This window comes from Astyanax mexicanus, chromosome 19 (assembly GCF_023375975.1).
Source record: "Astyanax mexicanus isolate ESR-SI-001 chromosome 19, AstMex3_surface, whole genome shotgun sequence".
Classification (NCBI taxonomy): Eukaryota; Metazoa; Chordata; class Actinopteri; order Characiformes; family Acestrorhamphidae; genus Astyanax; species Astyanax mexicanus.
In genome coordinates, this window is record NC_064426.1 from 2,328,688 (window position 1) to 2,343,347 (window position 14,660).

General features: G+C 37.4%; 1 protein-coding gene across 1 annotated transcript in view; it reads right to left on the reverse strand.

Moving 5' to 3' along the window:
* Positions 1-372: 372 nt before the first annotated feature.
* Positions 373-14,660, reverse strand: part of cdhr2 (cadherin related family member 2) — a 31,255-nt gene continuing 16,967 nt past the window's right edge. The window contains exons 16-31 of the mRNA XM_049467738.1: positions 13,594-13,834; positions 12,258-12,497; positions 11,486-11,555; positions 10,450-11,034; positions 9,295-9,366; positions 8,741-8,790; positions 8,176-8,342; positions 7,888-7,981; positions 7,334-7,422; positions 7,019-7,093; positions 6,134-6,278; positions 5,560-5,681; positions 5,292-5,405; positions 3,821-3,904; positions 3,319-3,385; positions 373-2,064 (exon numbers count right to left, since the gene is read on the reverse strand). Of these exons, the coding sequence (XP_049323695.1) occupies positions 1,918-2,064; positions 3,319-3,385; positions 3,821-3,904; positions 5,292-5,405; positions 5,560-5,681; positions 6,134-6,278; positions 7,019-7,093; positions 7,334-7,422; positions 7,888-7,981; positions 8,176-8,342; positions 8,741-8,790; positions 9,295-9,366; positions 10,450-11,034; positions 11,486-11,555; positions 12,258-12,497; positions 13,594-13,834 (2,362 nt within the window). The 3' untranslated portion in view covers positions 373-1,917. The remainder of the gene's footprint in view (positions 2,065-3,318; positions 3,386-3,820; positions 3,905-5,291; positions 5,406-5,559; positions 5,682-6,133; positions 6,279-7,018; positions 7,094-7,333; positions 7,423-7,887; positions 7,982-8,175; positions 8,343-8,740; positions 8,791-9,294; positions 9,367-10,449; positions 11,035-11,485; positions 11,556-12,257; positions 12,498-13,593; positions 13,835-14,660) is intronic.

Sequence of the window (14,660 nt, forward strand, 5' to 3'; positions counted from 1 at the left end):
CACAATCCAGTAGAGGGAGCCACCCACTTTCACAACATCATTAGAGCAAAAATATTGGGACACCTGCTTGTTTTATTGTTTCTTCTGTAATAAGAGGGGTATTATGAACATATATTAACTTACAATAACAAAATAAACCCAAATAATTTCAAATGTATACATTTATTGAGTAGAGTTGGTTTTCCAGCCAAAACAAATATAGCCACTGTATAATAACAGCAACATGCTGGAATATACATGCTTTGCTATACAGTAAAATACTTCTGACGTTAATTTAACATTATTTATAGTAAAGCAAGATTTCTTTGCTTAATTCAGAAAATTAGTATTTCAAGAAAACTGTACAAAATATACACACAAATACACACAAAATATAATTTAATTTGCACTTTATTTCATAATTTCATTTTATTCACAATATAAGGTATATGTACACAGCAGTTAAACTGCCTTAACAAATAATACAATTCTGTTGGCAAAATTCACATCAATAAAACATCAAGGACACTATAAATGTACCTTAAGTTCAGTACAATTTATTTACAAAATCTGATTTGGCAGCTTTGGCAAACATGGTTTTAAAGGGTTAAACTTTCTATAGCTTTTATTAAAAGGGACCAGAGTTTGTCAACACGGCGTCTGTGAAATGCATCAACAATAGCAGCATCATCTGGCATTTTGATTAAAAAGAGGGTACAATCAAATATGTATAAAAAACAAAGCTGTAAAAAACACAACAATGATTTACAGTGCAGCCAAAATGCAATTAAAAACACATAAAAACAGTATTTAGGACTATCATAATTTTTTCAGAGCAATGTTCTGAGCTCTCTCTCTCTCTCTTTTTCTCTCTCTCTGTAAATCCCAGGCTAAAGTGCACTTAGCATTAATAGGGCATTTATATAAATTGTTGGTCTAATTGAATTTGGCCATAAGCCACAGTTAGTGTAAAAGAACACTGTGACCAAAGTGAGAAATGGTGCCATCTTTATATATCTGTGCTAATAATGATTATTAATCTTCTATACAGTTGATTTGAACAGTCTGTACAGTTTCCCAGGCCAAATTCTTTGAAACACCTCTCTTTTTAGGGACAGATTGTACAGAATCGTGTACAAGAATCCTGGTGCTTATTTTCCACAGACTAAAATTTTATTCTAAGGCCTAAGATGTAAACTTGCACTTTTGCTAGAATGGTTATAGTCATAATTAGTCCTACAGGAATAGTTCACTGTAGTGTGTAAGTTAAGGAAAAGGTAGAGACACTGGTTGCAGGACTTAACATTGTGCTGTTGTTAAAGTGCCTGTAATGAAAAACCATGAAAAAACATTTAGATCTCCACCAAGACAAAAGCGGGACAAAAGAGTCACTTCACGTCTTCCCACCAAGTTTCATTACATTTCTGGGTACAATGATATACTTTTTATAGATTATAAGTGTAATCATATCTCATATCTCAATGGTTGTATAACATATAAGCATAATGCATTCTGGGAAATGTAGTCAGAGAACACTGATCAAACCGAAAATTTAAAAAGTAAGTCTAAGGAACGGAACATAATAATACCACAATAAACAGTAGTTTTAGGTCAGATTCTTACTTTTTTTTAGTCCTTAATAAAACAGAAACACTGGTCAAAATGCAGCAGCATTGGCATATAATTAATTCTGAAGGCATACGTGGTGACTCCTCCCTCTCCCTCCTCCCCTTCAATTCCTAATGAATTAAATATCTGCTAATGATGTATTATATATAGACATATAGGCCACATATCAGATTAAGGGTTGTGTCTGCTTTAGAGCTGAAAGCTAAATACATTAATGGCAGCTGATTTTACTGAAAACTCCCTGAAGATCTGAAGGTCAGATGATGGAGTTGAGTTCGAGAGTGCAGGACGTAGCTGGCTGGTACAGTTTTAGAGGTCCGTGGTGTTTAGTGATGGGTTGGCAATGGTGAGGCTGGTGCTCTCTGGGCCTTTCTTCTTCCCTCTCTGCGCCAGTGCTGCTCCCAGCGGCTCAATGTATGTAGATTCACCCATATTCTCCTCTTCTTCCTCAATGATCTGATGAAGAAACGCATACAGGTGTTAATAATAAAGATAATAAAGCCTATGTGATTAAGGTGATTCTTTAATCGGGGAAACTTTTTATGTTATACATACAATATCCAACAAAATTGAGTATACTCCTCACAGTTCTGCAAATATTTGATTAGTTTCTAATGTTATTTGATGTAATTTCATGGGAAAATACTATAGAAATGAAACAACAGGACAAAACTGCTTCTCTTTTATAAAATCCTAATATTTTCCTATATCCTATATATTTTTTATGTAATGTATGGAGCTTAACCCTTTCAGACTCGTTGTCCATCAGAATATACAATGAACCAATAAAATCAATAAAAAGTTTACAAGCCATTAAAATCACAGCTTAGCCCTGCCCACTGCACAGACATTAACGCATGGCAGCACTAGAGCCAAAGTAAGAGCTTTTTTAAAAACTTTTATTAATGTTATGTTGTCATGTCATGTTTATTTTACCATTTAAAGGATGCTTTGTGAAATTAAAAAGTGAATTCTATAAAAAATAAAATAAAATTGTTAAACACATGCTTCCAATGCACTGTACATTAAAAAAAAACAATTAAATATTTAGGGTAATTAGATTTTTAATAAGAATTTTTCCACCACTGAACATAATTCAGGTCTGAAAGGGTTAATACAGTAAAACACACAGAAGAGATGCATGTACACTCACATATTCCACCATTTATACGTACTGTGTGCCAAGATCAGCAAAAAGGAAAAGCACAGAAAAGAAAAGCCTCATTAGCATAAGCTTGGGAAAAAAAAATTGCATCTGCAAAAACCTTGTATCTCCAGTTTTTGAGTTTTTAATTTCACTTTTTGACACTTATTCACATTAATCTGTTGATGGTGATGATGATGGTGATGATGATGGTGATGATGATGATGGTGATTATTTTAATATGTATTTTTGTATTGTGTTTTTTTAATGCAATGTAAAGCGTCTTTGAGTTTCCTGAAAAGCGCTATAAAAATAAAATTTATTATTATTATTATTATTATTATTATTATTATTATTATTATTATTATTATTATTATTATTATTATTATTATTAATCTGGTAGCTTTTCTGCATATTTAACAGAAGTTCATAATGAATGGATGAATAAAAATGCTCCAAAATGCTCCACCTCTCTCTTTACCTGTAAAGTTCTTGTTTTGGAGATACAAGGTTTTTGATTGACAGTGACAATGTTTATATTCCTATATTATATTTCAGGTCTTTACCGTCATTGCCATCGTGTCTTTCTCATGTGTCATGCCCATGTCGAAGTTGTAGTCCAGCGAATTGAGGCTAAAAAACAGAACACACACACATACACAGAATTAGAATCTCGGAAATATACAACAATTACATACATATTAATAATAGAACAAAAAGGAAAAAGTGAAAAACAAGGTAAAGTAAAAAAGATAATAGGGAGAAAAAATGAAAAGGGGGTTTCCAAGCGGTCCAGCGGTCTAAAGCGCCACCACCATGTTTAGGAGATCGCCAGTTCGAATCCTGTTCATGCAGCTTGCCATCAGCTGCTGGAGCCCTGAGAAAGCCCAATTGACCATGCTCTCTCTGGGAGGCTAGATGGTGCTCTTTCCCCACATCACTCAAAAGGTGATGTCCGCAGCACAAGGCAACTGTGAGCTGATGAATTTGCTTTAAAATGTCATAAAGTTAAAACACCAGAATCACAGTGTGTGTGTGTGTGTGTGTGTGTGTGTGTGTGAACTGTACCTCTCCCTGTCTGCACTGGATCCATCCTCATCAAAGCCCAGATCAGTAGTGGAGTCAATATTCAGGTTCAGCACTGGGTTTGCACTGGAAAACACACACCAGCATACAGTATATTAACATACACACATCATTAGCTTATCTTGTTTTAATGGCTCTTGTCAAGGGGTGGGATCTACGTATTAGGAAGCGAGCGAACAGTCAGCAAAAAAGCAAAAAACAGCAAAAAAGATTGTAAAACTACAGCAATTCACTCTGGAGAAAGATTACAGCATTCAGCAATAATAATTACATTTTAATACTGTTGCAAATCAAATACTGTAATATCTTTACTAATAAATTACTGCAAAATTATTGCTAGCCTTACATACACTGTAAGAAAAAATTCAATGCAAATTTACACTGTAAAATAATGGGAGCAGAGAACCTGCAAAGTTTCTGCCCTCATGGTATCTTGCTCTTATGTCCTATAACACTGTGGCTAAGCAGGCAACCAATATATAAAAAAAATATAAGTGAAAACCCAAGGGTAGGTCGTCCCAATGGGAAAGACTACACACTGATGGTGGGTTATGGGTGGTGGTGTGGGGGCACACCTATTATGCAAATTAATTGCTGTATGTCAGGGGACAAAAAGTGTAGCTCCACCCATCACACCAGGTACTAGCAGCTACAACACCGAGGAGAAAACACTAAAACACAACAGTCAAACTACCAAACACGTTAACGAATAAAGACGTAAAGAGAAAATCAGACTGAAAGTTGTAGAATCCTCGGTTGAAGAAGGTGGACTGGCTGAGAGTGCTGTTTCGATAGTCCAGCAGGCTACAGAACCACAAATACAGTCATTCATAGTTCGGCAAGGTATATACAGGGGTTGGACAATGAAACTGAAACACCTGTCATCATTTTAATGTGGGATTTTAGGTTTCATGGTTAAATTGTAGCAGCCTGGTGGTCAATCTTCATTAATTGCACATTACTGCACCAGTAAGAGCACTAAGAGTGTGAAGGTTCAATTAGCAGGGTAAGAGCACAGTTCTGCTCTAAATATTGCAATGCACACTATTACATTATGGGAGACATACCAGAGTTCAAAAGAGGACAAATTGTTGGTGCACGTCTTGCTGGAGCATCTGTGACCAAGACAGCAAGTCAAGAGCCACGGTATCCAGGGTAATGTCAGCATACCACCAAGAAGGACCAACCACATCCAACAGGATTAACTGTGGACGCTGTAAGAGGAAGCTGTCTGAAAGGGATGTTCGGGTGCTAACCCGGATTGTATCCAAAAAACATAAAACCACGGCTGATCAAATCACGCAGAATTCAATGTGCACCTCAACTCTCCTGTTTCCACCAGAACTGTCCGTCACCACAATCAATTATTGTGCTCTAAAACCAGGTGTTTCAGTTTCATTGTTCAACCCCTGTATCTGCGATGTGTAACAGTAGTGCATTGTGTTACACTTACCCCTCTCTAGTGTATTTGTTGGTGCCGGGAACGACAGGTCCCGCCTTCTGGCTCTCTGCTGCCACCATGGCCGCCTTGTTCATGGCCTTGGCTGCCTTCAGTTTCCTCCGGTAGCTGTAGAAGAGAACAACATGCACATATTTATTAATATTATGCATAAAATTTGGTACTAATTGTTAGTATTAATTGACATATTAAACAAAAAAAATGTTATTTTTTTATTATATTGTTACCTTCACCTAGGACAGTGTAAAACACAGCTACTTACCTTCTCCTAATGCACACGAGTGAGGTAGTCATGACCACTAGAACAATCACGAGGGCTCCCACCAGTCCGATCATGATGAAGACCTCCAGCTTGTCCTCCTGAGGGTCGAAGGTGGTCGTCAACTGTGAAAAAAAAAAAAAAAAACAGAGACACACACAAATGAACAAACCCTTAAGGTCACTGAAGATCCAGCACACTTTATCCAAGCTATATTCCTATATTCCTATACAGAGTATATGTACAACACATGTTTCCATAATATATCCTAATATAATGTTTATTATACCACAGTTAGTTCCAACCCTGCAATGTGATTGGCTGAGAGGTGTTCTTTGAGTACCGTTATCAGCCGGTAATGCACTGTAACTGAAGCTCTCCTCTGGCAAATACAGGTAACCTAGCAACGATGCAGCGCTTACAAGCCAAACAGCACAGCAACAAACAGAGCAGCAATGAAACTATTTTAACTGGCGGAGTTTTTATAACTAAACAGATCCTATTTTGTCCTCCTCTTTAAAATGACACAGTCACTTTTGTATTATTGCTTAATAATATAAAATTCTGTGTTTCTTACAATGCCAGTGAGGCCATACCCCTGCAGTATGACACCAAACTCTTCATACACTTCCTGCGTGTTCAGGATAGAGCCCACAGAGTCCGAGTCCAGAGCCGTCCCGTTAGGAAACACGAAGTACGCCTCCAGAAGAGTCACCTCTTTCCTGCAAAACAAACAAACAAACAAATAAATATGCAATCAAACAATTCTACTGTGCAAAACACAAGAGCAACAGTGACAACTCACCCCACACTCATGGTCACTCAATTTAACGAACAATGGATCATACAATATATTCAGTTCAGTTAAATAAATCTAGTTTAGTTGCTTGTTTAAGTAGAAAAATGTTCTTATTATTATTATTTAAAAAGTGCTATTATATAAGAATTTTGGTTTGTTTAACACTTTTAATTCACTACATGATTTCTTATGTGTTCCTTTATAGTCTGATAGATCACTTCACTATTCATTTACTATGTAGGAAAAAAAAATGATTGAGAAGGTGTGTCCAAACTTTTGACTTTGCACTGTACATCAGTAACAAACAATATTTGATTTTAAGTTTCCAAGTAAATGTGGAGTATGGCTTTTTTTCATTTACTTTACTTTAAATTTAGTGTATGAAACTACCGCCACCATGTTTTGAGGCTGTATTCCAAGCTATATTCATATATTTATGAATATTCATAATTTATGTTTATTACAGTCTATTACAGGCACCAAAATGAAGATACAAATAATATTTATTTTCAAAGGAAAAAAATATAAAGGGTTTTATTATATAAAACAATAAAGCAATTCAGTTGTTCCTATTCCTAAATAAAAGCAATTTTATAAAACAATTTTCTAAAATTACAGGAGGTATTAATTCAGTGTACAGTCAAAAAACAGAGCCATTCTTACCTCTGTGCGTTCCTTACTGTCTCAGTCGACACCTTAACCACATGCACCATTGCTTTTGTGGCACCTATCAGGGCTCTGTAAAATAGTCAAAACATATATTCAACATTTTATAAACTGAACTGCTAATAAAATATATGAGGGCAAGTTAAGTTTGCTAAAACCTATAAATAATATGCTTATTTCTCATTACAGGCTTATTTATACCAATATTAATCCTGAATAATGAATATACTATATAAAATATTTTACTGTACATATAATAATAATTATATTTGCTTTTATTTATATTGCTATATGTATAACTGCTAACCTTACCTTCTAATGTACACCAAGTTTTCGTTGACATTTGCGACTGGCGAATCAAACCGGAGACCCACCCTAAAGGACTTATCGACTGTAATGAGCTGCAAAAAAACAACACGATAAAAATTGATAATATGATACAGTCAGCCAAGTTTGTTCAGTGTTGTTCACTGTTCAGTAATCCATATTTGACTCCAACTCCCATAATTCACCTGCACCCACTATCAATCAGCCCTCACTACAACTCCCATAATTCATCTGCACCCACTATCAATCAGCCCTCACTACAACTCCCATAATTCATAATTCACCTGCACCCACTATTAATCAGCCCTCACTACAACTCCCATAATTCACCTGCTCTCACTATTATCAGCCCTCACTACAACTCCCATAATTCACCTGTACCCACGTGTCATTCATCAGCCACCTAGCCTTGTCATGAGCATGTTGATAACTTAAAGAAGTGTTTGTCTTTCCTGAATAACTAACTTATAGACAGGACAGGACTGGGAAGGGCAAGTCATTAATTTTTTTTATAATTTGCATATTAATTTAGTTTTTACCTCGATGGTTTCGTTGGTGTGGAGATCCAGGTTTTTCGCCATCACTTTCACCAGGTACTTCCCTTTTCTGTCAGGATCCAGAGACTGGTGGGACCTGAGGAAGAGAAACACAACATTTTACTCATTTATTCATTTATTCCCTATTCGTTCATGTAGATTTAATTCACTCTGCACGGCAAGCTACATGACCGGGATTCGAACCAGCGATCTCCTGATCATACTGGCAGGGCTTAGATTGCTTGTTGTATTTACTCAGTAATTTTTCAGAATAATTTAGTTGTAACTTGCTTGATAACTCCGTTATAGTTCCCCAGAGCGTCCGGCTGCTCATTGGTCTCGGCGAAGAAAATGAGGCTGATTGGCTCGGGCTTATCTCCAGCATTGGCACCAAGAAACTCCACATCTACAACGTGAAACGTGATCTTTGCGTTCTCTCCTGTATCTTTGTCTGTGGCCTGAATAAGATAAATAAAGAGAAATAAAAAAAAAAATATATATATATATACAGATATTTTTTAAAATACATTTTTCTAACATTGTCCTATTTGCTTCTTATTTGGAAAGTCAATTCAACACTAGGAGGTTAAAGACTAGTGAAGAGTGACTCCGCCTCTTTTCCAACTGCAACCAATCAATACCTCATCACTGGTTAGCACCAGATCCCCAGCTCTGATACATCAGCTAACAGAAGCCTGTGATGACCATCATCCTAATGGGAGTGATGAGAGTAGAGAGCGCCACCTACTCTACCCACCCAGAGAGAAACAGCATAGCCAGTATTGCTCTCTCGGACTCTGGCTGCTGATGGCAAAGCTGATGGTAAATCACGAGTCTGTGGATTATTAATACTTACATGAACCGCAGCAACAGACGAGTCCTGCTCCACGCTCTCCGAGAGCACAACTGCAGGAACAGAGATGGAGGTATTATTATTATATAGAATTTATATTATTTAATATTTAACGTGATTTTTTTTGTGGATATAGTACATGATGCCTTTGCTATAGGACGTACCATGTTCATGCAACGTTTTAAGAGTTCAGAAATTAATATTTGGTGGAATAACCCTGGTTTTTAATCACAGTTTTTTTCATGCATCTTGGCATCATGTTCTCCTCCACCAGTCTTACACACTGCTTTTGGATAACTTTCAAACCAAGCAGTTCAGTGATCATTCATCTTCCTCTTGATTATATTTTAGAGGTTTTCAGTGGTATTTTTTTCCAAAGCTGTACACAATGATATATTACTTTTAAAATTACTAAATACTTTTGTATATTTCAAATTAATAAGTAAATTTCTTGATTTGAAAAAAAATGATTACAACTGTTTTAGCTTATACTTTCAATAATGTAATTTTATGTGTTAAAAATCTAAAGTACTTTTTAAATAAGGACAAGCACTTACCGAAAAAGTCCTGCTCTTGGATGAACTCAGGTGGGTTGTCATTCATATCTATTATGTTTATCATAACAATACCTGCGGAAACATGTGACATTCATCAACACCCAAAACATCCTTAAGGAACACTGACCACAAAAAGTAAGAAACCATTCAAAAATCTTTTTTTGAAAACTTATTTTTTTAGCAGGATAATGCTCATTCACACACAGCACAGATTTCACAGGAATGTCTCAACCAGATAGCAAAACTTCCTTTGCCTGGTATCCAGTTTCATCAAGCACTGCTTATATTGTGCTTATATTAAGTATTTATATTGGAATCAGTCTAATATAACATCATTACAGGCACACATATATAAAGCTTTGTTACATTCCATCTGATATTCTATCAGAGGTGGAAAAAGTACTGAAAAATTGTAATTGAGTAAAAGTACCTTTACTTTGCTAAAATTCTACTCAAGTAAAAGTAAAAGTACCCATCTAAAAATCTACTCGAGTAAAAGTAAAAATGTACTCAATTTAAAATTTACTTTGAGTAAAAGTTACATAGTTACTTTTATTTATTTGATGTAAAAAAGTACAAATCATAAATTAAATAATTTGGACCTTTCAGGCAGTATTTGTTCAGACCACCTCATAAAACATTTTTTTTAAGAACAAGTGGTATAGGTTTCCATTATCCATTTTTTTTTCTTTACTGTTAAAAAGGTTATGGTCATATAGGTGACTATAAATCGTATTTTTATAGTTTTACAGTCCATTATTATTTTTGGACTTGCCATTGCTATGCTTTAACTGCTATTTATATGTTTTTTTTTACATTCAAGCAGAAGTTCAGCTGCGCTGCCATGGAGAACAAAACTCTTTTTTTTTATTCAAACTATTTGTTTTTTTTTCCCAGCATTTTGTTTTTTACTCAGTACTGGGGAGTTTTCCAAAGTATCGAAGTAAATTACTTGTGTCAAAATGAACTTGAGTAAAAGTGAAATTACCTAATTTAAAAACTGACAAATTAAAAATGACAAATTACTCATAAAATCTACTCAATTACTGTAATGTGAGTAAAGGTAATGAGTTACTTTCCACCTCTGTATTCTATATTAAAGATTTTAGGCGTTGTGCCCTGTCTTCAGATCCCTAAAGGAAGGTAATTCCTTACCCTCGGTGCTGTTGCTGTTCTTCTCCGTGTAAAGGTCAATCACTTTGGCCGTCATCTCCACCTGGTCGCACTTCTCGTAATCGATCACGTGATCTGCGGCGGTCCTGACGATGCCGGTGGGCTCCAGCGTGAACCACTCCTCTTCGCAGACGCCCCAGGTTTTGTTGCAGTGGCATCGTGTGGAAACCAGTTCGTAGATCAGAGAGTGGTTGGTGTCGACGTCACTTCCTTCGATCACACCGACGAACGCTGGCGGCAGGGAGTTCTCCTCGATGCTCATGATCAGGTCTGGTGGGAAGATAGGGGGTGTGTCGTTGACGTCCTCCACCTCCACGTGCACCGTAACCACGGCCTTCCTCTGGCCCAGATCCGTGGCCTCCACCGTTAGAGTGTAGCTCTTGCGATCGCTCTCGTAGTCCAGCTCCACGTCCGGGTCCACCATGATGGCGCCTTGGTAGCCGTCGCCGTCGGGCTCTGAGATGCACAGGAAGCTGCCCAGGCTGCCGGAAGTGATGCGGAAAGACGTGCGGTTGTTGTACTCGGTCTGGTCAGCATCACGAGCCCGGACGTAGCCCACAAGTATACCTGGGGAGGAGAGGATGGAACAAGTCAAGGGTTAAATAAAATGTAAAAAGACTAATTAAAAAAGACCCTTGCAATACTATTTTCACGTCTTACATCTGCATTTATTAAATAGCAATGAAGGTCTGAATATTAAATGTGTTTAGGCAATTTCTTGTGTATCGCTATCTTGGCAACAAAAAACACAGGTGCTCCACTGACTGATTTGAACACTGAGAAACGTTGGACACGTCCAGGTAGCTGCGCCATTAAAACAGTTATCTAGGTAATCCAAGTCAGAGCACACCAGGCTTCTAAAGGGAATAAAAAGTGACACACTGATTGGTTTATTTGATTAATTAAAATAATTAGTACATGACTTTTGCATGTTTCGAGCCAAGCAAGGAGTACTTTTTCCTGTTGTTATGATAGCAAAGACACACTGAAACACACAGCATAGTTAAAACACACTTACCACTTTCACTTTCTTTCACGTGGAAGGTGTACTCTGAGTCCAGGTAAATAGGCGTGTTGTCGTTTTCGTCCTGAGATAAAACAAAAGAGGTGGACAATAAACATAGTGTGAGAACATTAAAGAGAATATTTTGATTTTAAGTAAGATTTGAAGGTAGAAAGCCTGGCTAAGATGGTTGACCAGCTGAGCTCTTGACCAGCATAGGTTGTGTTCTTTATTTAAGTTAGATGGTTTATCTGGACTACAAACATGGTTACAAATATAGTTAATTGAAATGACCAATCTGGTTGACCGCCATGCCCATGCTTGTTAACTGTCATAATCAGTGTGGTTGACCACCATGACCAAGCTGGTTGACCGCTATGATCAGTCTGGTTGACCACAAGACCATGTTGGTTGATTGCCATAATTAGTGTCGTTGATTGCCATGACCATTCTGGTTGACCACCATGACCAAGCTGGTTGACTGCCATGACCATGCTGATTGACTGCTATGATCAGGCTTGTTGACCACAAAGCCCATGCTGGTTGACCACCATGACCGAGCTGGTTGACCAATATAACCAGGCTAGTTGACTGCAATGACCAAGCTGGTTAACTGCCTTTGCATAATTAAGAGGTTTGACTAGAGGTTTGCTCATAGAACATCTAAACCATCAACCCTGCATGAAAACATAGAAAACATAAACTGTACCAGTGTACAGCTTTGCTAGTCAACCAGCTTAATCATCTAGCTAACCAGTATTGAGTAGAAACAAAGGTGAACACTCACGTCAACATTGATAACCACCATGACCCAGGACGATAGTGGTGGTACGCCCATGTCTGTAGCCGTCACGTTGAGTTTAATCACTCCGTCCAGCTCCGGCTCAATGGCCTCTCGGTCCAGAATGCCGATGCTCATTATCTCCCCAGTGTCCACGTCAATGGTGAAGTTGCCACTGTACTGGCTGTCCTCTATTCCGTACTGGATTTTGCTGTTGGGTGTGTTTGGCTCATCATCATCTCTAGCCTGCACAAATATAAATAAGAAACACTGCTCAGAAACTAATCGACCAGAACAAGACCCCGGCATTAACCTCATCAGGACAACCAACAAAAAAAAATAACAAAGTTACTCTTATCTAGCATTAATGCAACCAATTCGTACAATCTCCATGTTTTTGGACTGTTGAAGGAAACCAACGCCTAAGAAGAAATCTGTGCAGACATGAGGAGAACATGGAAACTCCACCCAGATAGAGACTTGAACCCAAGACCCCAGTGCTGAGTGTTGAACGGGCTAACCATTAATCCACCACAGCACCTGGTTGAGTACTGAATAAAATTTGGGTGGAGATTTGGATGCATAATGCTCTGTTATAAACTGGTTAAGCTAACAGTGCTTAATTTGATTCATTTTGAGTGTAACATGAAATAAACCAATCAGTATAAAAGTTGTCATTCCCTTTAAGAGCCAGATGGGCTCTGACTTTAGCGTGTTCATATCTTATCGGATTTTTTTTAAGCTGTGAAGATACGCCTGCGCTAACCTATAAGAATGGACTCTGACTGTTTTAATCAGTCAGTGGCGCTTCTGTGTTTTCCACCACCAGGATATAAATACACCAGAAATTTACCTGAACACCTGAACCTCACTTCCATATCACCACACCCATCAGTGACGCCCATCATTTTAACAGCGTGGGAGCAAGGTGTTAAAATAGACTTATTAAGTTAACTGGGTGTAAGATAGCAACAAGCATCACATGATGTGCCTTGTGCAGGGTGTACGATATGGCTCTAAATGTTTGTCAAACACAACATAGAACAGGCTCCTCCAAGATCTCTGCAGCTAATTTATTTATTAGAATAACCTTATTCTAATTTTACACATTTAACATTGTAATAAAGGCTAGTTATAACTTCTCACAAGACAAAACACTTCTATTAATGATAATCATCATAATTTATAAATAATAGATTTTTTAAGCTGTGTTATAGCTATATTACCTCCCTCTCTATATATTTTCCAAATGAATATCAAATTAAATGCCCATGTGCTCCAGTTCAAGTATTATTTAAGTGTAAATTGTGTTTCAGTTGTTACTAATGTCTGTATATCTCACCTCCACTTGGATTGTAAAGACGTTGTTTTCTTTGATGAAACGTTCGTAGTCTCTATAGAAGGTGGGGGTCTGGTCATTGATGTCGAGGATGGTGATCTCCAGCACGGTGGAGCCCAGGTTTCCTCCAGAGTCTCTGGCCTGCAGGGTGGGTGAGTAGGAGTTGGTGCGTTCCCGATCCAACAAATTCCCGTTTACCACGTAAACTGTGCCGTTATTCGGGAAGACGTCAAACAAATTGAGTCTGGAAATAACAAGGAAGAAAAGGTTTTTTTTTTTTGTGATTTTACCAAATTGAAAACATCTGGAATAAAATCAAGAGAAAGATAAGATAAGATCAGACTGTTCTCATACAGAGTTCCCCAATGGTGGAACAAACTACCTTCTACTACCAGATCAGGAGAATCTCTCACTATCTTTAATAAACTCCTGAAGACAGAGCTCTTCAAAGAGCACTTACTCTCCTAACACCTCTAACTAACTACCTTCTACTACCAGATCAGGAGAATCTCTCACTATCTTTAATAAACTCCTGAAGACAGAGCTCTTCAAAGAGCTCTTACTCTCCTAACACCTCTAACTAACTACCTTCTACTACCAGATCAGGAGAATCTCTCACTATCTTTAATAAACTCCTGAAGACAGAGCTCTTCAAAGAGCACTTACTCTCCTAACACCTCTAACTAACTACCTTCTACTACCAGATCAGGAGAATCTCTCACTATCTTTAATAAACTCCTGAAGACAGAGCTCTTCAAAGAGCTCTTACTCTCCTAACACCTCTAACACACTAACTACTTCTAACCTCATTTCCTTCTTCCCCTCCTTCACTCCTCTATCCTATTATTTCCCTGTAATGTAATGTAAAAGATAAATGATCACAAGCCATCAAACCAAACTGAACTGCTTGAATTTTAGCACCAGGAGTAAAGCAGCATAAAGTTATCCAAAAGCAGTGTGTAAGACTGGTGGAGGAGAACATGATGCCAAGATGAAGCATGAAAACTGTGATTAAAAACCAGGGTTATTCCTCCAAATATTGATTATTTCTGAACTCTTAAAACTTTATG